A 22478-nucleotide genomic window follows, 5' to 3' on the forward strand; every position below is an offset into this window, starting at 1 on the left:
AGGGCATTTGCCTACTACTCTGTTTATAGGAAGCACCGGCCCTGTGTTACACTGATAAAGTGCATTTAATAATAACATCACGTGCTCAAATATATTGTATAAGTCTTATATGAGTGTTTACTTGCCCAAAATGCATCTCTTTTTTTTGATAAAACATACAGTAGTTAAAAAAAAATGTTGGTCCATCCATTAGTGTTTGGGTGTTTCTGTAGGCCTACCTCAAGTTTAATCATGAACCTTAGGCATGTCCAACTTGATATGTGCTTTATGATACAATAGTGAAAGTCCTATAAACAGACTCTTCACCTAAACTTATATACAGTAAGAGTACATAGTCAGCAATAATACATTAATAATAAATGTTCAGCTGGTAAAAATAAAAGTTCTGTATAATATTTCCCCACCAGCCATAGTCTACAGTATATACAATAGTTACAGAACAGAATAAGGGCATTGTACTACAGTACAAACTTCTACTTTGTGGCCATGTTCCCGGTTGCCCTCAGTCCTTAACAATGAGCGCATATTCTCCAGAAAAGACCGGACTAAAAACTTCCATACTGGTCCAGTTGTGCTTTTCACCAATAAAAATAGCTCAAATAAGTGAAGGTGAGGTTACATTTTTGCACTTTTATCGTTTTGAGGCTGTTCCTCAGGCACATCCACAGTTAAAAAAACATCAGCCATAAGAAAGGAGTCTATGGAAGAGTTGCTGATCCTCATTGGTGCGAGGCGTCGCAGTCTGTTGGGCGTCCAGGGAAGGCGTCGCTGGGCCCTTTGTGACGGTGCCACGGTCAGGTCCATCTCTGTTCCTGTTTGCCAGGGCGGACTTTGCTGTGCCATATCCATATCTGGCATGAACGCTGGATTCTCTATGCCAGCTTTGGTGGGACAAGAAGGAAAAATGTTTCTTGTACAATTTGAATGAGTTTTGCTATTATATTGACTGCATATGATCTTTATATACATACACTGTCAAAATGGTCAAAATATGTACCCCAGCTGTCACTAGGGCAGTACCCTTTAAAAAAGTACAGCTTTGGACCTAAAGAGTTCACAGTAGTACCCCAAAGGGACATATTGGTACTTTTTTGCCCCAGTGACAGCTGGGGTACATATATTTTGACAATTTTAACAGTATACAAAGGAACATGTTTGAATCTATTTCCTCACCTCCCACTATATATGTGTTGTCTGTGTCATCTATATGTGCCTCACTACTCACAGCGCTGTCACCTAAAAATACAAAATTACCATTAGTGGAAGTGGTTAATAAATAAACAAATGCATTAATAGATGGAGGGATATATACATACCATCATCTTCATGATGGTCTTTGCCCTCTGGGTGTCCATTAGGCATCTGAAATGTTTGTATAAATTGTGAGATGCAACACAAACGTGTATCAATTTGAGTATAAAAAGTGATTTACAGTTATACCTTATGTGTGTGCTCCTTCTTGTGGTGCTTGATTTTTTTGGCCTGGTTTACACCCATCTTAGCAGATTTAAAGGACTCAAGGCGACTCCTCATGGTCCTCTGGAAGATCTCATGCATTTCATCCTCGCTCTGGTTGATGCCAAACTGACTGCGACTATATTTGTGACGATGCTAAATGAGAAAGAGAGGACGTTGAATATGGCTGTACAGATGATCAAAAGCATTGGCATTCAGTAAATGTAGTTAATTCACATATTCCATACATAGCAAGTCTATTATTATTCCTATTCTATACACAGTATAGATGATTTCATCAGACACACGCGCATTGCACCATGCCTGATCCGGTCTGTGCTTGATTATTGGTCTGTGTGACGAAGGACGACCCCTTTCAGGCAGATAGACCTGTCTGCGTGAGAATCAGCCTATCAGGAGCGTCATTGCGCTCTGCGACCAGCGGAAGCGGACAGGTTAGGTTTCAGTTTCGAAAGCTCAAAAGAGAGCGCTGACGTTGGAATACTGTGCAGTTAATAAATAATATAAGAGAGTGTTGCTGTTCTTAAGAGTTTTGAGTAATGTGTGCGTGCAACTACCAGTAAGTAAAACTGATGTTTGTCATCACAATACACAATAATGTTACGCTAATGCTATGTTAATGCACTTTGATAATTTCGTGGCATGTAGTGGCATGTTATAATATAATGGCGGAGCCTCGTGCTACCCGTGCGTATATATAGAATGCTAAATATTAACGTAGGTGGTTCTTTGGAAACCTTATGTATGTTTAGTACATTTGCACAATGTGTAATGTTTATTATAAGGAGGAATTCTTTAGTTCATGATTATTATATGTTAATCTGCATTCAGTATATTGTGTATTTTGTAGTTAATCTTCGGAAGATACGTTTAAGGGACGTAGTGTATTAATGCCTGTTTAGTGTATTTGCTTAGTGATAAGCATTTATTATGGCACTGCATCTAAAGGTTTCTATATATATATAACTAATTATAATTTAATTCTTGATTGTGTTTGCTTTATTATATACCTGTTAAATATTTGATATACGTTTTACTGATATATATATATTCCTGTATCTCTGTTTCAGAACCACACACAAATACTTTCTTTAATAAAACATCCTAAAGAGAACATCTTGTCAGCATTCTGATCAATGCTCCGTGGTGGCTGCAACCATTAAAGGACCACTCAATTATACAGTCCTTACCAATCTCCATAACAAATTTGGTCCTTCGAGCCGGATACGTGTGGTCATCGTGGGATTGTTTAGAGATGTTCTCGGATCAGTATACACGCCCAGCAGATGCACGACCCCGCCGAGAAGTCCGGCGACCAGCCTGGATGGAAGACTATGACATCCCCCCCCAAGCATTGCAGCAGCCCTCTCATTTGCCGCCGCCAACGTCTAATCTGCCAGAGCAACAGCAGCCTTATGACCACATGGTTAGATTTCCAGAGAGACACGCCAGGATGACGCCTCTCACACCCCGACTGCTGCATGAGGATGGGAAGGTCATACAGGGAGCAGAGGCTGCCTATTCCCATCAGTTTGAGTATTCAGCACCCCTCTATGAGAGTACGCCTGCCTCGACCAGATCGAGGCCTGCCCCAGAAACCGCGCCTGAGGTCCTAGAAGCTCTTCATAAGTTGAGGGAAGATAATCAGAGGCTACAGCAACAGTTAATGGACATGCACAGGCGACTGGACGCCCGAAGTTCCCAACCAAACGTACCAGCACTGCAACAGACAGCCCCTTCTCCTTTCCCTACACCAGCTCCCCCTCAACAGCAGTACAACATAGAGCAGGATGGCGCCCTATATCAAACTAGGCCAATACTGCCACCTGCACGGGTTGGTGGTCATACTCTGCCTCCCGATGATGATGACTGGCCACTGCCACCTCCCCCAATAGCAGACGACACTTATCAGCCACCATCACAGGATCTTATGGCAGAGCTCATAACAGCACTGAGGGACATCAGAACGACACGTCTGCAGGAGTCTCCTAATCGCCTTGAACCACCTTCTCCAGCGCGACCACAGACACCAGGGTATTGTGTGCCCTACACCCCACAAAGATGTGAGTCGCTGCCCGAAGAGTTACAACCCTCCCCCCACCATGAGCTAGTATACCGCGGGCCTAAACCCACAATCCCGGTATTTGCAAAAGGAGATCCGAGAGAGTTTGCCAGACTTAAGATCGCTCTGGAGAACTTACTGCCTGTGGATGCTACAGAGCGCTTTAAATATCAGATCCTGGTGGATCACCTGAAGTATGAGGAGGCACTGTTAATAGCGGATTCCTACACCAACTCACTGCGACCCTATACTGACACCATGACAAGCTTAATTGAGCATTATGGACAGCCTCAGCAGCTAGCGCTCAGAAAAATTGCTGATCTAATGGAGGCCCCTAATATACCACGTGGTGACACCAGTGGGTTTAAGCTGTTCGCCCTGAAAGTAAGAGCACTCGTGGGGCTGTTAGACCAGCTTGGAGACAGTGGAAAGACTGAGCTTCACTGTGGTTCACATGTGACACGGCTGCTGTCCAAACTGCCACACGATATACGGGCTGAATTCAAGAGGTTCCTGTACCCAATGCGTGTTACAATTCCAAGCCTCTTGCACTTTTCTGACTGGCTTGACTACGAGCTGAAGATGCAGGAGACAGTGTATGAGCCTCTAACTAGTGAAAACAAAGGCAGAGCAGGACCAAGGGTAGACCGCCGCCGTGAGTCTAAGAGTGGCAAGAATACCAACATTATGCTTACCACGGACCAACCCGAGAGCACACTGACAGTAGAGAAAGCCTTATCTAGCACCAAGCAGCCAGAGAGGACAGCATACTGCCCTTACTGCTCTAACACACAACACTTCTTAGATAAGTGTGCAAACTTTGCACAGCTTACAGTGGAACAGATAACAGCATGGATTAAGACCAACAAGAGGTGCTGGCGATGCGGTCGCTCACATCAGGCTGCACAGTGCCGCTTAAAGATCACATGTCACAAGTGTAAAGGTAGACATCTGCAAGCTTTGCATGAAGTGAATATAAAACCTGCAGCTGAGGATACATCCTGCCTTATCAGCACAACTAATGAAGTTCTGTATGTAGACCGGCGGGCTGGATGCAGCCAGGTCCTACTGAAAGTGAGTAAAGTGCTGCTGCGCAACGGTGAACACACCTTGGAGACATATGCTATCCTTGATGATGGTTCGGAGCGGACCATTCTCCTCTCTGCAGCAGCGCAGAGCCTCAAGCTTACTGGTGAACCTGAAAATCTGATCCTCAGAACTGTTCGGCAAGATATCAGGGTTCTGCACGGCACTGCAGTGTCATTCTCTATCTCTCCAGTAGACCATCCAAAGAAGTCCTTCAAGATATACAGAGCATTCACTGCTGATCAACTCGGTCTGGCTGAGCACACTTACTCAATGAAGGCACTTCAGAGGAAGTATAAACATTTAAGAGGCCTCCCTTTCCAGACGATTAACAAAGTGCAACCCCTGCTGTTAATCGGTTCAGATTATACACACTTAATCACTCCGGTGGAGCCTGTGCGTTTGGGACCCCACGGGGGACCAGCCGCGGTGAAGACAAAGTTGGGCTGGACACTTCAAGGGCCGATCAGGTACACCAAGCAACAGGCAACATCACAACAGTGTCTGCACATCTCCACCCTCTCATCCACTAGCGAGCTTCTACAGAGTGTAGAGAGATTGTGGCAGCTGGATGTTCTGCCTTACAGGAGTGAAAAGCTCGTCACACGCTCCAGGCAGGATCAGGAAGCAGTCCGCCTGCTGGAGGCGAAGACTAAACGAGTAGAGGTTGATGGAATTCAGCGCTACGCTACTCCCCTCCTCAGAGTGAAGAACATGCCACTGCTTCAGGCACCTAAGGAGGCTGTGCTAGCTAATCTCCGCAGTACAGAGAAGCGTCTGCTGCGAGACCCTCAAAGAGCAGCAGCATACTGTGCAGAGATTGGAAAGCTGGAAAATGCGGGCTATGCTGTTAAAGTGTCAGGAGAAGAGCTGAGCAAAGCAGCTGAGTCTTGGTTCATCCCACATCACATGGTGAGCCACAACGGAAAGAACAGAATTGTGTTCAACTGTTCCTACACGTATAAAGATAAAAACCTCAACAAGCTGCTATTGCCTGGGCCCACCTTAAGTTCCAGTTTACTGGGTGTACTGCTGCGCTTCAGAGAGCATGCTATTGCTATCAGCAGTGATATCAAGGGCATGTTCCACCAGGTGAGGCTGCTCCCGGAAGACAAGCCCTTGCTGCGCTTCCTGTGGCGAGACCTGAATACAGAGGTACCACCCAACATCTACACATGGCAAGTTCTTCCATTTGGCACCACATGTAGCCCCTGTTGTGCAACGTTTGCGCTGCAGAAACATGTGTTGGACCACAGTCAGCCAGGTGAAGATGTTCGAGTGTCGATAGAACGATCCTTTTATGTGGATAATTGTCTGCAAAGTCTCACATCTGTTGAAGAAGCCCATCACCTGGTCGACAAACTGACCTCACTGTTGGCTACAGGTGGATTTGAGTTACGCCAGTGGGCAAGTAACAACCCGGAAGTCATCAGTCATCTGCCCAAAGAAGCAAGATCTGAGAGCAGTGAGTTGTGGCTCAATGAGTCAGGCACTGACCCACAGGAGCTCGCCCTTGGACTCCGCTGGTTATGCAATTCAGACACCTTAAGGTATAAATACCGTATGCTGGACAAAACTACACCCACCATGCGAAATATATACAGAGTTCTGGCACGCCTTTATGATCCCTTGGGATTTATAGTCCCCTTTACCACGCGGGCCAAAGTTCTGGTGCAGCACTTGTGGGATAAACAGAGAGACTGGGATGACCCGTCACTACCTGAGGATGTGCTGCAGTCATGGCTGACGTGGGAAGAAGAATTGGAGCATCTCTCCCAGATTATACTGCCTCGCTGCTATGTGAGCCTTGAAATGGACAGTTCAAACCACCAGAGAGACCTACACATCTTTGCTGATGCGTCAGAGAAGGCATACGGCTCAGTGGCATATTTGCGGACGGAGAGTTCACACGGCAGTGCAGAGGTCTCTTTTGTTGCTGCCAGGTCTAGGGTGGCCCCGAAGAAGCAACAATCAATACCCAGACTGGAGTTGTGTGCCGCTCTGACAGCTGCACAGCTAGCTGCCCTATTGCAAAGAGAGTTGACAGTTAATATCCGCAATGTTGTCTTCTGGACAGACTCCACAACAGTACTCGCATGGCTCCAGTCCGATTCCTGTCGGTACAAGGTATTTGTGGGAACACGGGTAGCCGAAATCCAGGAGCTGACTGATGTCCGAGCCTGGAGATATGTGGATTCTGTTAATAACCCAGCCGATGACATTACGCGTGGAAAATCACTGCTGGAACTGGCTGGTAAAACCAGATGGAGTCAGGGCCCTGCCTTCTTACAACAGTCACCTAAAGTCTGGCCTACACAGCCAGCCACAGAGGTAACAGAGGATCCTGTTGAGCTGCGAAAACCCACTATTTGCTATCTCACTACAGGCATACAGACTTCTCTGCTACCAAATGCTGATCAATTTTCCTCTTTTAGAGCGCTGATAGAAGCGGTTGCACAATCGAGCGCTGTGTCATCAGGGAGCCCAGTCAGTCTTTCTGCCGATGATTACCAAGAAGCAGAGAGAGAAGTATTGAGAAGAGCTCAGCAGGACAGCTTTCCTGAGGAGTTTAGTCTCTTGAGTACCAGTAAGCCAGTAGCTGCCACCAGTAGGCTGATCTCTCTTGCACCAGAGTACGACAAGACTGTTAGACTCATACGGGTTGGAGGAAGGCTTCGCCGCAGTGAACAGCTAGAGCTAGATTCTATTCACCCAGTGGTCCTGGACCATCGGCATAAAGTGACCCAGCTTATCATCCAGGACATGGACAAGAGCCTCCGCCATCCAGGATCAGAGCGCCTTTTCGCAGAGCTGCGGCGCAAATACTGGATTCTGCATGGACGTGAAGCTGTTAAGCGCCATCAGCACTCCTGTCCTGACTGCCAAAGATGGAGAGCCTCTCCCGTAGTACCCAAAATGGCAGACCTCCCACAGTCAAGACTACAGCTGCTGAAGCCCCCATTCTTCTCTACGGGCATGGACTGCTTCGGGCCTTTCACAGTGAAGGTTGGTCGTCGCCATGAAAAGAGATGGGGCATATTATTTAAATGTCTGACGACGCGCGCTGTGCATGTGGATGTTCTGTCCAGCATGGACTCTGATTCCTTTTTGATGGCTCTTCGTCGCTTCATTGCACGAAGGGGTAAGCCAGCAGAGCTCCGGTCTGACCAGGGCACTAATTTTAAGGGAGGTGAAAGAGAACTCCAAGAGGCCTTCAGGTCATTACACCCCACAATCCAGACTCATCTGGCTAAACACCAGATTAGGTTTCAGTTTAACCCCCCAAGCGCACCACACTTTGGAGGAGTCTGGGAAAGAGAAGTGAGGTCTGTAAAGGCTGCACTATATGCCACCATCCAATCACAGACTGTCCCTGAAGAGGTTCTGCGGACGGTACTTATTGAAGTGGAAGGGATTTTAAATTCTAAACCACTGGGTTATGTGTCAACAGATGTGGCTGATGTGGACCCAGTTACCCCCAACTTGCTCCTCATGGGGCGGCTCGACCCCTCTTTACCACAGGCTGTGTATGCTGAGTCTGAGCTCCTGAGTCGCCGTCGCTGGAGACATTCTCAGGTGTTAGCCGACCAGTTTTGGTCCCACTTTATACGACACTACCTCCCGACTCTTCAGACTCGCTCCAAGTGGCACAAGGACCCTGCACAGCTGCAAACTGGAACCATAGTCATGGTGGTGGATCCACAGCTGCCAAGAGCACAGTGGCCTTTAGGTCATGTCACGGAGGTCATTACAGGAACTGATGGAAGAGTCAGGACTGCAGTAGTTAAAGTCAAGGACAAACTCTACACAAGGCCTGTTGCTCGCCTGGTAGCTCTGCCTGCCATACCAGACAGTGATACGGTCAGTCCTTCTTAGAGTAGCAAATATAGTGTAACATATTTGGGGGCGGCTGTGACGAAGGACGACCCCTTTCAGGCAGATAGACCTGTCTGCGTGAGAATCAGCCTATCAGGAGCGTCATTGCGCTCTGCGACCAGCGGAAGCGGACAGGTTAGGTTTCAGTTTCGAAAGCTCAAAAGAGAGCGCTGACGTTGGAATACTGTGCAGTTAATAAATAATATAAGAGAGTGTTGCTGTTCTTAAGAGTTTTGAGTAATGTGTGCGTGCAACTACCAGTAAGTAAAACTGATGTTTGTCATCACAATACACAATAATGTTACGCTAATGCTATGTTAATGCACTTTGATAATTTCGTGGCATGTAGTGGCATGTTATAATATAATGGCGGAGCCTCGTGCTACCCGTGCGTATATATAGAATGCTAAATATTAACGTAGGTGGTTCTTTGGAAACCTTATGTATGTTTAGTACATTTGCACAATGTGTAATGTTTATTATAAGGAGGAATTCTTTAGTTCATGATTATTATATGTTAATCTGCATTCAGTATATTGTGTATTTTGTAGTTAATCTTCGGAAGATACGTTTAAGGGACGTAGTGTATTAATGCCTGTTTAGTGTATTTGCTTAGTGATAAGCATTTATTATGGCACTGCATCTAAAGGTTTCTATATATATATAACTAATTATAATTTAATTCTTGATTGTGTTTGCTTTATTATATACCTGTTAAATATTTGATATACGTTTTACTGATATATATATATTCCTGTATCTCTGTTTCAGAACCACACACAAATACTTTCTTTAATAAAACATCCTAAAGAGAACATCTTGTCAGCATTCTGATCAATGCTCCGTGGTGGCTGCAACCATTAAAGGACCACTCAATTATACAGTCCTTACCAATCTCCATAACAGTCTGGTCATGGGTGTCGGAACCATAAGCAGAAGGGACAGGACCATAGACTGTAAAAAAATATGGATGTAGTGTCCCTAACGTCACCCATAGGTGTGTGAAGACCTTTTTTGAGCTTAAAGTAGGCGGTGCCTCCCGTAATGCACATCACTGCAGAGTGCAGATAACCAAAAATGGTTAAAGATGTGGGACATGGGTGAAGCTGAGGTGGCTGGTTGCTGAAACCACGCCTGTCTAGCTCGATTCTAGTGAAAGCAGTTGCAGTTCACCTGTCACTCAAGTGGCCACGCCCTTAATTAGGCAGAACTTTGAGTTGCAAAAAAAATTCACTCCCCTCACGGTTTACATGAAGGGCAAAATTAGCTATATAGACCAAAAACACTCTTTGTATCAGGCGCTAAACATTATTTTCAACTGTAAAGTTAGGCATTTTAAAATGGAGGTTTATGGGAATTGACTCCCTTTTGAAGCCAGCCTCTAGCGGCCGGACGATGAATTGCAGTTTAAGTCACTTCCGTATTGGCTTCATCGGAAGGTTGCCCCTCGGACAGGACTCATCCATTTTTTTAAGACCATAATATTGAACCCACTTACTTTTTCTCTAATTTAGCGCATATGTCTGTTCACTTGTCAGAGCCCCGTCAGTCAAATCCATTCCACTTAAGGAATGCCTTAATATATTAAACTCCGTTCCGCGTTTTAGCTGCAGCCTTGACTTTCACGCTGCGGCTTACACAAATCCATTCCACTTGGCTCATAACTATGTGTCAAATGATTTTGGTTCATATAATTTGAACTCCATTTCGTGTTTTCGTTACTTTCGCAGGGTGCACTTTCGACACACAACGGTAAAAAGTTTTTAGTCTATAAAAGCACTTGTTTAATTAAAAGTTAATGTAAGTAAAATTTACTACAGTAAATGTAATTTTTTTTTGCTTCTGACGGCCATGGATTTGGCGCGAATAAACTGACCTCTTCAACAAATGCCTTGTGTAAAATTAAAACGTGTTGGTTTCCGAAAGATGAGGGAAGATGGTGAGCACTCATCACTTTTGTGCGGATTTGTGCAAGAATTTAAGGATTTGTAGCTAAATTGTTTACATTAATTTTACACAGTAACGTTATAGCTGAATGTAATAGTTGATATGCTTTAGTTATGAGTTTAAACTTACTGGTTATTTCTAAGAAATAATCTACTCTAGAAGTATTGTGTTGTTATCATTTTTTTGCACAAGTCTACCGGAAGTTAAGTTTGGGCCACAAAAGCCGTTTGTTTACCGATGAAGCCATCATGGTTATAAAGTAAATGATGATATTTGTGTAAGTGAAGATATTCATACATTTTTTCGGCTTCTGTACAGGTGCTGCTGTAGAAGATGATGGGCATTGAAGTCTTCGACCAGATTTTTCCTATCTTGCCCGTGGATGTCCAGGGATACAGAGGGAATGCTGTCTTTTCTAATTCAACAAAAGGCAAAACAATGTTAACATCTATCCATCTGGAGATTTAATTTCTCGTTATCAGGGCCGAGGATAGGCACAGTCCTATCAAGGTATGTAATGATAAAGTTTATAATAATTCTTCTCTGTAAGCAGCTGTGTGAGAAAAGCAGTAAACTTACACAATAGAGGTTACGGAAATATTTTCTATTCCAAACTGGTAGTTCGTCATGTCGACCATTATGTCAGGCATCATCCCATTAGCAAACTCTGAACCAAAGGGCTTGCTGAAATCTATGTTGGGTGACTGTTCACTACGAACGAAGGACAGAGATCCTTCCCGTTCGGCCTGCGTAAAAAATAAATAAAAATGTTCAAAACTCAAAAGTAGAATAAATTACTGAAAAATATATGTCAAATAAATATTGGAAAAGGTGCAAGTGGTTCATTAAAATGTTCACAATGCCATCACTTGTTTGTAAATGATACTGTTGCAAATGCTTATTTTGGGATACTTGATTGCAATTTGAGACGATAAGAAAACAAATACATTCCCACATTCTTACCTCTGTGACATAGTTCACAGCGTCTTCCAGGTTAAGCTTGTGAAAGACATTAAACAGGTAATCTCTGTTCTGTCTGACCTTAGGTTTCATCAAAAACCAGCTTATATAATTTTCCTCGAACCTGTTCCAACTAAAAAAGAGACAAATGTAGAGATATATATGAATATAAACTCGTATATACAGTAAGTAATTGACTAAATCCAGAAAACTGAGGAAAGCTTCACCCTCTTGTCCACCAGTTATCTCCAATACGTCCACAGATGTCTTCCACTGCTGCCAGTATGTGGTCAAAAGCCTATAAGACACCATAACACATTAATAATTGTATTATTAGTATAAGTATCAGTATTAATAATAAGACTTATTAGAAACTAATTTTAGGAGATTACCCTATTGTTTAGCTTTTCTATAAGTTTCAACTCAGAATGAGACGCTCTTTTGACCTTAAGCCACTGAACCAACGGCTTCATTGTTAATCCCTGAAAAAAAAAAACAGCATTATTTTTAGTATAAATTAGGACATAGAGTAAAATCCTTTTTCATAATCCTGATTTGAATGTTTTGTACCTGAAGGATAACAGTGAAATAAACCACAATGAGTGTGGTACAGACAATTAAATTCTTCTCTTTAATCTTTTCCTCATCCAGCATGGCCGCCAGTCCGTACGCCACGGCCCCCCTCAGGCCACCGTAGCTCATCACAACCTGGTCGATGATCTCGATGGGAACCAGCCTGAACTTATTCAAGATCCAGGTAAGAATGAAAACACCTGCACACATTCCCCAAACATGCTGTCATGAAAACCTGAGCGTTTGTAAAGATTGCTCTGATTATAATCTCTATTGGACGGACACTGGTTTTTCTTACCTATAATCCTGTAAATGAAGATAAAGAGGAGGGTGAGTAGGATAAAACCTGTGTTCCAAACCCAAATGGATATATCAATTGCTGTAATACCCAGGAAGACAAAGATTATGGTCTCGGAGGTGTTCGCCAGGACTTTTATTGCGTGACGAACTGTCGTGACCGATTTTTCGTCCATGTTGGCATTCACGTATTTCTGACAGCACACCCCACAGAAGGTGATCCTGTGATGAAGGAAAACATTAATAAGAACGTGAATGACTATTATTTTGGCTTTTATGTTCTTGGTGACTCTATGGTTATTTGATGGACTTAAAAGCATTCAGTCTTAATAAGAGTGCTACAGTAAACTTTGCCATAAGAAAGTGGGATGGAGAGGGATAAAATCTTAGCAGTTTCTGGGAAAGGGATACAGTGTTGGGGATTCTGGCCTTAGGTCATCCAAAGACTTTTCACCTACTATTTTGTCTATACTATGAAATCTTACATACTACTCGCCTCAACTACTATACAGTATGGAAGTAGGTGGTTTCCGAGGCAGCATCAGTCTGCTGCTTGTTCCATTACTCAATGAAACACATACTTTTCTATACAGTGGGAAACACAAGCCACACCCGCTATTTTTCTCCTGTGATATTCCGAGTTTCCCTTGGAAATACATTACAATGGACCCTTTTCACAGCCCAAATATAAGAGAGATAACCATATGTATGTTAAAAGACCCTTACGAAAGTATTGCCGAAAGGGAGAGCATGTCTGCTGTCAAGTAAGCCAGGTAGCCCACCACAAAGATGAAGCCGGCTTCGATGATCTGAACGTTTTTGGTGAACCTGGTCAGCAGGCACAGCAGAATAGCGAACACAACTCCAAGAAATGAACCTCCGAAAGCCACCACAAAAAACGAAACTAGAAGCAGATAATTGGATAATATTAAACACTGAATAGTACTAGAGTAGTTATACGATAAACAGATATTATAACATTGTCAATAATATGTAAGTGGTTAAGTTCAGTATTCATACATATGCCCTTGATGATCTCTGCGGCGTTAATCAGTGGACCTCCTAGAGTAACAAAGCCATCGAATACATTGTACAGCACCTATAAAAGCAAAGAACAAAACAAAACCCAAGAGATGAGATAATGCTCTAAAGGTGCCATTCTAATTAAAATGTGACATTAAGAGCTTATTTAGAGAAATCACTTCTCACCACGGTCACTCCGTCATTGAGCAGTGACTCTCCAAACACCAGGATAAATAGCACTTCGTTCACGTGTACTTCCTCGAAAACTGCAATCACTGCTACGGGATCCACTGCGGCGATTAGACTACCGAACAGGAGGAACTGAAGAAGACCAATGTCCAAGTTGCCTGATGGGCACACAGATTGTGATATTCATCTATTGTGTTGTATGTAGATAAATCATACAAAATCTAGCATTAAAAATAAAGGTTTTTTACAGCAATGTAATAGAAGAACTATTTTTGGTTCTCCAAGGAACCATTCAGTCAAAGGATTTTAAAAGAACTAATTCTTTTATTTTATTTTGTTCATTTTTTGAAACAGAAAGATTCTTCAGATGTTAAAGGGTCTTTATGAAACCATACAGCCAAAAATGGCTCTTCTATGGCATCCTGTAGCACCTTTATAAAAAAATGTGCATGCAGGTCAGAACAATTTGCTTCGACATGGGGTCAGTTAAGTTCTCCTGGTTTTAAAGGCCTTGCTGTATCAATTTTCAAGTGGGCGTGATCCTTGCGTGCATTACATTACGTGTGCATTAACAGAACAGTAAAAATGCAGAAAATAGCAGTATTGGATTTACCCAGTATACCCGCCAGGTAGCAGCCCCACAGCGAAAGACCGAGCGCCGCCGCATTCCAGCACGTTCCAATAATGGCGTAAACGAGAATGGTACCCAGGTTTCTGAAAAAGAGCTTGTTGGGCATAAAGTAACTCGCGTCCAAGATGATCTGGGGCAGCAGGTAGTTAAAGAAGGTGGTGGGCGTCAGTCTGAAAGTCTGCGTGTGGTCCGCTGCCCAGATGACCCCTCCCAAAAGAAATCCAACCATGATGAGCATCCCACTTTCTGGAATCACACTGGTGACGTGGTTGGTTATTAAGATCACTGGAGAGAGAAATAACAATTACAAATAACAATGTATTTATTTCAAAGGAGGTATACACATTATACAGTATATTACAATGTGGATGCGATTGATGTGCGTTAAAGGTAAACTGTCTACCTTTAGACTGTGAATTGCAACCAGTGACTCAAAAAACTCACAAAAAACAATACAGTTCATTATGTAAGGTCTTTATACACCACTAATAATACAGTTATGTATTATTTTGCATTTCTGCCAAGAGATCCTTCTTTAAATTAAGCAATTTAACCATAGATTATATTGCAAATGTTAAAGTTGTAATTGCTGTGGTTAAAAGGTTAATTAAAAGGACAGAAGTGTGATGGTTTATTCACCTTGAGTCCAGTTGAGATGTTGCATTAGCACTTGGACTAAAGAGAAAACATGTCATATTGGTTTTGATAAAACAATTGTCCAGTCGATAATCTGGGTGTGTCCTAATAGTACGGAATGTACCAGGTTTTGTGAACTTTGACTACAGATTTAGTCTAAAAGATTAAATTGAATAGGTATGTTGTTTACCACATCCCAAATGGCTTAAAATATTTAAGTCATTTTAAATTATGTAGATGGCTTGTACAAAAAATCTGAATTTTTAGATTTCTTTTTTTACTTTTTGTCTTCTACTGTATATAAAATTTTTATAGAATCTTTGAGCTTTCTCTGAACTGTTTTTGTAATCAAGATACCCTGTATTGTATAATTTCCTAGTACGACATTAAAGGATCATCTTGCTTTTTGAGAACTGAACTGACATTTATCCTCTCATTACGCATGCATGACCTCAAGTTCAGAACAAACCCCTTTAATTCATTCATGAGGAATGTTTCACAGGTGTTTAACTATAGGATGCTTTCAGGTCTTTGTTTCTACAGCATTTATTAGTCTTTCTAAATGTTCATTTAGTCAAAATCTGAAAATGTACTTCTGCTCACTTGTGGAGAACATTCTCTGATGACATCAGCTAGGCAAAGCATCTATTAACTCCGCCCCCTCCTACTGTAACCCTGCATCCGAAACCGCATCATGTGATAGTATATACTGAATAAGATGACGTTTTGACCATTAAAAAAGTATGTGCTATATAGTATGAATATGGGTTATGTCAATAAAATTTGAATGTACTACATCCGCAATGTTGATACATCACGTGACACACAACATCATAACAACAGCCTTTTAACTTGAATGCGGTTAAACAAGCACAATTTAACCACAATGTGTATTTACATTTGAATAGGGTCTCATTATCCTTTTCAGACATTTTTTAATTAACAACGCCCCTCCTTCTTTATCGTCATTGGATGACTCCACTTCAGGGGACTCATAAAGTCTCCGTAGAGTGCACACTTCAAAATCGTAGGTCATCTGAAGACTTTTCGCCTACTATTTTTTCAATACTATGAAATGGAGCCTTTTCAGAGTTCTGCATCAGACATCACATCCACAGACCATTAGCGTAATTATAACAAAGAAAGATTTGTCAAAGTCTTCGTCTTGTGTAATTTTTTTGTAGTAACGTTTAATGTGTAAGGAAATCCCATTTATGTTTTTTTTTCAGCTGATTTGTTTTTCTTCTCTTGAGTTAAGATCTCTCTCAGTTAGGGCCGGGACAACGCGTCGACGTAATCGACGACGTCGACGCAAAAAATACGTCGACGCAAAATATGCGCGTCGATTCGTCAGACCCAAAAAGGTGTCGCCGTATAGTAGTAGCAACGCGAGTGGCTCCAGTCCACGCCGGTTTCACAGCAAGTGTGAGCAGTGCGTAAGCGACGCATGTTTTTTTCGGCGCCCATGTTAGGAAGCATGCACCCCGCTGCATGAGCAGCGCAAGCTCGCGGCGCTGTTGTGGCAGTGCTGCGATCGTTTCTGCGTCGTTTCTGCTGCGCTGCTCAAGCTAAATTAAAGTGAAAGTGCTTTGTTTATGGTTTAAATGCTCGTGGATTGACGCGAAAGAGTGTCATTTTACCATAAAATCATGAATGTGACGCCAAGTGTGTTTTAAACAGTCATGACTTTGAGCAATGTAACAGAAAGCAATGAAATATGTAAAAACACACTGTTGCCAGAAGACTGCGCTTTCATTCACTCTCTGTACAGCAGTAAATGAGTCCTCATCTATCTTAATAAACTTAAGAGAAAGAGATTTAATAATGTTTGTGCTTCTTAAGTCTAATTCTGTTTATATCTGTCATTACATGGACTAAAGCAGCACGAAAACAGTGTGGATTAAACAAATCAAGTTAAATGAATTACACTGACCATCAAAAGGCACATGAAGAGGTTTTGCTCATAAATGCATGTAATATAAAGGAATATGTGAACTTGAGATTTTTATACTGTTACTAAACTGCACTGTATGCTCTGAAAACGCTTTATTGAATGCTACTCTGACTAAGAATGCATTATTTTGCACTTGTATAGTCTTTTTTTATTTTGAAATTTTAAGAGCAATAAACATAAATTGAAATGTTTACATTCAGATATGTAAATCAACATTTATATATTGCTATTAGTTAATTAATGGGGAAATAATCGAGAATCGAATCGAAGTCGAATCGGACTGATAGAATGAATCGTTAGATTAATCGATGCATCGAAAAAAGAATCGCTAGATTAATCGTTTAAAAAATAATCGTTTATCCCAGCCCTACTCTCAGTAAATTATAGGATTACACTTTGTGCTTCGTACATTTAGAATATTTTAATAAGAAAAATTAAAGAGAAAGGGGTGTATGTTTTTACATTCCCTGAACGATTTGCCAACCTTTACGTTTACATTGATCTCTTAGGCCAAATAAATATTATAATAGAAATATTATAGTATAAAAAACTTTTCGAGAAAGTTCTTTGCTAAGGATAATCTTCACAAATACGAAGGAAAGGTGATAAGATGTATTGTTGGAATGGGTAGCAGTAACCTAACTCCTTTGGGGTTTAATGGCATTGTGTCTATTGTGGTTAATATGAGAGTAAAAGCTTGATGCTTTCAGGTGAATGAGGAGAGGAAAGAAGATGCATAATTTTGAGGTTGTTTAAAGGTTCAGGAGGAATTTTACAGCTATTTTATGATAACTATTGCAAGGTTCATTAGCTTTTCACATGCAGCGGTTGCAGTTTGTTCTGTGGTAATAAATAATGTTTTTAACTAACTTATCGACCATGCTTGACTATTTAAAGATGATATATGCAGGACCTGATGATTTTTGACATGCCATTAACCTAAAGGAGTAAGCTTATGGCTATTTTTGTTCAGAGAACCAGCGTTGAGAAGGCTTTAAACTTAAAAACGAAAAATCATAAAGCGACAGGAAAAAATACATCACAGCGCCCAGCAGCTATTCACTGAAAAAAATGATTCATTCAATTTACTCAATTTTTTAAGGTAAGTGGTTGCAATCAATTTATTTAAGATACATTTAAACAAAAGTTTTTTGTTTTATTTTGTTTTTCTGATTTTTTTTTTTGTTTAAATGTAGCTTAAATAAATTGATTACGACCACTTACCTAAAAAAAATTTAGTAAATTGAATAAATAATTTTTTCAATGTTGCTGTTGTTACCCAAATGTGGCGATTTCCGCTTCACGAACGCGGAAGTGTGAAAAGGGTCCATGTGGAAGTAAAGTCAATCTTCATGTTCACTGTGGCTTGAAACTAAAAAATTATTACAATACATTCAAACTGGATCAGGAACTTAAAACCAGTTTTTTTTATTCTTATGTACTATTTCCTGCTTTTACTTTTTGTCACAATTTTTCTTACAGTATTCATTCTTATTATCTTTTGAATTTATAAAATAACATGGTCAAATGTTCCAACAGCCAATGTTAAGACCCAAAATTGAACTGTCCTATCACCTTTGATAAGAAGGACTATTTTTAGTATCAAACTGTGAATACTTGCAATAGAAACTTGCGGAAAAACATCAATAGCATGTGAGGAATGTTAGTGATAACGGAAGAATTGGCACATGCTACACTAGCAAGTTACCAATATGTGAAAAATATAATTTTTTTGCAAATCATTCATTACCCTGCCATTGTAATCAAGTTACATTGTATTGTATTGCATTTCCTTCACATAACTAAACTGGAACTCTTCCTTTTAATAAAGTATGACATCATCTTACAAACAAATCCCTTGAATTCATTCATTTGTGAAATTGCCCGCAACCGTATTGTTTTATGCAGTTTTTATGCACAAATGTTTTTTAAACAATTATATTTTTTGCTTATTTTTTGTATTTTTACATGCAATTGCAAAACTTTAGCATTAAATATTTTTTGTTAATCTTAATTCTTAACCAACCAAATTAGGGATGCACCGATACCGATACTGGTATCGGGCATTGGCCTCGATACCACATTTTCTAAAGTACTCGTACTCGTTAAAAGTCCCCCGATACCTGGAATCGATACCACGGTCTGAGAAATGTCTATGTTTGAGCGGCGTGTAAGGGGTTAATGCCTCTTGTGTTGTCCAAAGAGGCAGAGTTTACAACAAACTGGAAAACTAGTCCTTTGTTTTTTTGTTAAATTATATGACTAAAGCTGTTACCTGTAAATTTAAATCATTTTTTTTTATTAAGTACTCGGTATTGGTATCGGCAAGTACTGAAATGCAAGTACTCGTACTCGTACTCGTATTCCAAAAAAGTGGTATTGGTGCATCCCTAAACCAAATCCTCCAACAGTCATTCATTTTAATGAATACCCAATGCATTAACTAATGTTAACATGTAGAACCTAGTTGCATACCTATTAGTTTTGCCAGGCCAGCCACAAATATCCACAATATCACCAGGTATGGCTCCTCCACGTGGTGCCACTGGAACGAGACTATTGGAAGTCCAGTGAGATTTTGCTTTAACAGATGACGGTTCTGAGTTTCTTCTCCATGCATCCCTTGCACGAAAGGGTTAACCAGACACAGGATGAAAAGTGCCGTTATCAGGCAGAGGCAGGCAGAGGTTGACATTGTACCAGTTGAGTAATAAAGATGCTGTATTACAGTTACAGTGTGTACTAGAATGTCCTGTCCAAATATATATACCGGCTTTGTGATGAAAGTCCATCAGAAGGTTCCAATGTTTCATATGTGTTTGCTCATCCAAATGTGCAAAGTCCTCAATGAGACACAGCGGTACAATTTTTCCTTTCAGAATTTTTCAAAGCTTCCTTGCTGGCTTATCGTCCATTTCTCTGTCTTTGTAGTCCTAGAGAGGTGCAGTGCAATCAGGGCAGTGTGTAACAGGAGCAGTGGCGAGACGTCTTGTCAGCCTTTAATTTGTTAGACAGAAAGGGGGCTGAGATCTACGTCACTGAAGTGTTTCTCTGTCACGCTTTTGATCATTACTCTTTATGTTTCTGTTGAAAAGCTTCCCCTGAGGTTCTTGCTGGTTAGTGTTCAGCCAACATTAACAGTCTGTCCCGCTGCATTGTTGCATTGAATGAGACTATGTTTTTTTCTTTGCATATTTTGGTGCAAAAACTCTATCCAAAACTCTAAATAAAGCCTCAGTGTCATGATACTGTACATTTTTGCAAAAATTAACACCCAAAAATGAAACTAACTATGGAACTAACATCCAAAAATGAAAAATTGCTAAATTTACAAACCCACATGTTTTCTAAGCCAATGTCACTTTCAATCTATCACGTCCAACACAATTCCTCCACAAATGAGATTTGCTAAACTTTCGTGTTCCAAGGAAGAAAGTCGTATCGTTTTGGAGGTACTTTAGGATATTGACATAATTTTCATTTTTGGGTAACTATCCTTTTAATAAATTATTGCATGTTTGTTCTCATTGTTTCATTATTATTTTTCATGTGTTTCATTATTTTAATTAATTTGCAAACAATAAGTTTGTCATAAAGTTTTCCTGTGATGTCACATTGCTGACTTTCGATAGCTTCAGTGTTTAAAAAAAGTTTCAAGAAATTTAAGTTAAACACTGACTATTTGGCTCTGTCTGAATGTGACGTGATAAAGGAAGTCATTAGTAAAGCCTGTTACTGTGTAAGTGTGTCGTTGAAACTCTTACTTGTAGATGACAGCTGTACCAGCTACTGACTTGAGAAATAAGTGGAAAGGCTTGACTACTGAAAAATGAAATATTTAGCATTAATGCAAACATGATTAACAGTTCAGTTACAGTGACTATACATTGTGATAATAAAACATAGTATCCCTGATACTTTATCTGTCCTTTATGACATGCTATAGTTTATCTTAGTCAGGTTTTATGATTTGTTTTATTTTAAGGGTTTATGGGTGTTTTCTTTGTTTTTTCTTTTGTTTGTCTTTATTATTTACAATTGCTTTAGGGCAAAGGGTTACTTTATGATGCCAAGGACCCCCAAATATGATAAACCTTTTGACCCCCTATCTAAAATGTATATATAGAAATTATTTTTATGTATAACATAAAACATAAAGGGATTTTCAAGTCAAATGTATTTGTACTGCCGGCTGCAGTAACCTAAAATCTAAAATAAATCTTGTTTCATAGCAGCTTTACAAGGAATCCTGCTTTATATACCCCAATTATCTCAAAGTGAGATTAAATGAACTACAGTATAATAAGAAAACACACTAGACAGATACAAAGAAAATGCAATATAAATTAGTCTGAAATGTATGTAGCAAGAAATGAGATATAAGCACCTAATAAATACAATTTTATTTTCTGAATTTTCTGGGGACCCCTTATAAAAAGCCCCGCTCTAAGGTATACTGTCAGAAAAAAAGATTGTACATTTTTGCACCTAAAGAGTTCATATTAGTACATCAGACATACTGTATTGGTACTATTTAAATGTAGACATCTGTACCTAGGAACTTTTTAAACGGTTGGCACTGCCCCACTGTCAGCAAGAGGAACCTTTTTCAAACAGTTTTTAATTATTTACAGGCTATTTGAAATATATATACATGCACTTTGTTTAAAAAATGATCTGTTTAGAAAAAAATTGATTCCTCTCAGAAATAACTTCTTTAATAATTACTCATAAAATTAGCAATTTTCGACAACATGGTTGCACTGTATGTCTGGGAATGCATCTCAGCTCATATATGAATATAGAAAGTATGATTATCAGTCAAATCAATTTGATATGAACTATAAAAAACCACAATACAGTTGTGACATGAACTCATATGGGTGATATGAGCTTAATAATCTTAACACCACTTCTGAAAATAAAGATATGGTTTATACTTAATTGTACACTCTGATTAAAAGGTACAAAAGTTGTCACTGGGGCCGTACCCGTTTTTCAAAAGTATTTTTTATTCAAATTTGTGTTGCAACAACTTTGACAAAATCTTGTTTCATAGCAGCTTTACAAGAAATCCTGCCTTATAAACCCTAATATGTGAGATAAAGGGAACTGTAATAAGACAAACACACTAGAAAATGCTATATAAACTAGTGAAGAAATGAGATCTAAACACCTAATAAAGTGCTGGGCAAAGATAAATCGCGATTAATCGCATACAAAAGTAATTTGTGGAATAATATATGAGTGTGTGCTATGTGTAATTGTTATAAATACACACATTCATGTATGTATTCAAGAAACATGTGTGTGTATATATATTTATATTTTTATATATTCTTTATTATTTCTACATACAATTGCACATATCAGGAACTTTTTAAAGGGTACTGCCCCAGCTAGGGACTATTTATAAACTGTTTTTATTATTTACACGCTCTCAGAAATATATATAGCCTACAGTACGTGCACTTTGTTTAAAAAAAATTGTCTGTTTAGAGAAGATAATTTCCTTTCAAAAAAATATTTTTTAATTCACTTGCAGTGGCAAAAGCAGGTATTTTTGAGGAGGAATGTTGATTCCGGATATGCTCACTTCCTTCCACACAGTATGTGAAAATAATGTCACTTTAAATAGCATCAGAAATAAATCAGAAACCTAAGGGAGATGTGCCATGGTTAAATTGTCCTTTATTACAAATAGCTGAGTAAATTGCTGCTGATAAATCATTAATCAAACAACGGGTGGCCCAATATATGAACCCAAT

The 22478-nt window shown here is 40.1% G+C and overlaps 2 protein-coding genes across 2 annotated transcripts; one reads left to right on the forward strand and one right to left on the reverse strand.

Annotated features, from left to right (window-relative positions):
* Positions 1–402: 402 nt before the first annotated feature.
* slc9a3.1 (solute carrier family 9 member A3, tandem duplicate 1) lies at positions 403–19440 on the reverse strand. Its single transcript, XM_065288093.1, has 16 exons — positions 19186–19440; positions 14103–14405; positions 13487–13647; positions 13298–13376; positions 13004–13181; positions 12279–12499; positions 11978–12180; positions 11800–11889; positions 11635–11705; positions 11411–11540; positions 11027–11193; positions 10745–10862; positions 1441–1611; positions 1317–1362; positions 1174–1236; positions 403–881 (listed from the first exon to the last, which is right to left on the reverse strand). The coding sequence occupies exons 1-16, from the start codon at positions 19403–19405 to the stop codon at positions 616–618; spliced, it is 2487 nt and encodes an 828-aa protein (XP_065144165.1). The 5' UTR covers positions 19406–19440; the 3' UTR covers positions 403–615.
* Positions 1822–9340, forward strand: LOC135777835 (uncharacterized). The gene is made up of 2 exons (XM_065288070.2): positions 1822–2035; positions 2547–9340. Exon 2 carries the CDS (start codon positions 2732–2734, stop codon positions 8498–8500), a length of 5769 nt encoding a protein of 1922 aa, XP_065144142.1. The 5' UTR covers positions 1822–2035; positions 2547–2731; the 3' UTR covers positions 8501–9340.
* Positions 19441–22478: the final 3038 nt, after the last annotated feature.

This window comes from Paramisgurnus dabryanus, chromosome 19 (assembly GCF_030506205.2).
Source record: "Paramisgurnus dabryanus chromosome 19, PD_genome_1.1, whole genome shotgun sequence".
In the NCBI taxonomy this organism is placed as follows: Eukaryota; Metazoa; Chordata; class Actinopteri; order Cypriniformes; family Cobitidae; genus Paramisgurnus; species Paramisgurnus dabryanus.

Coding starts and splice junctions, on each gene's coding strand:
- LOC135777835 (XM_065288070.2), top strand. CDS start 2,732: ATGTTCTCGGATCAGTATACACGCCCAGCAGATGCACGACCCCGCCGA.
- slc9a3.1 (XM_065288093.1), bottom strand. CDS start 19,405: ATGTCAACCTCTGCCTGCCTCTGCCTGATAACGGCACTTTTCATCCTG. Junction 13,648..14,102: donor CTACCTGGCGGGTATACTGG/GTAAATCCAATA, acceptor TGTGCCCATCAG/GCAACTTGGACATTGGTCTT. Junction 1,237..1,316: donor AGACCATCATGAAGATGATG/GTATGTATATAT, acceptor TTGTATTTTTAG/GTGACAGCGCTGTGAGTAGT.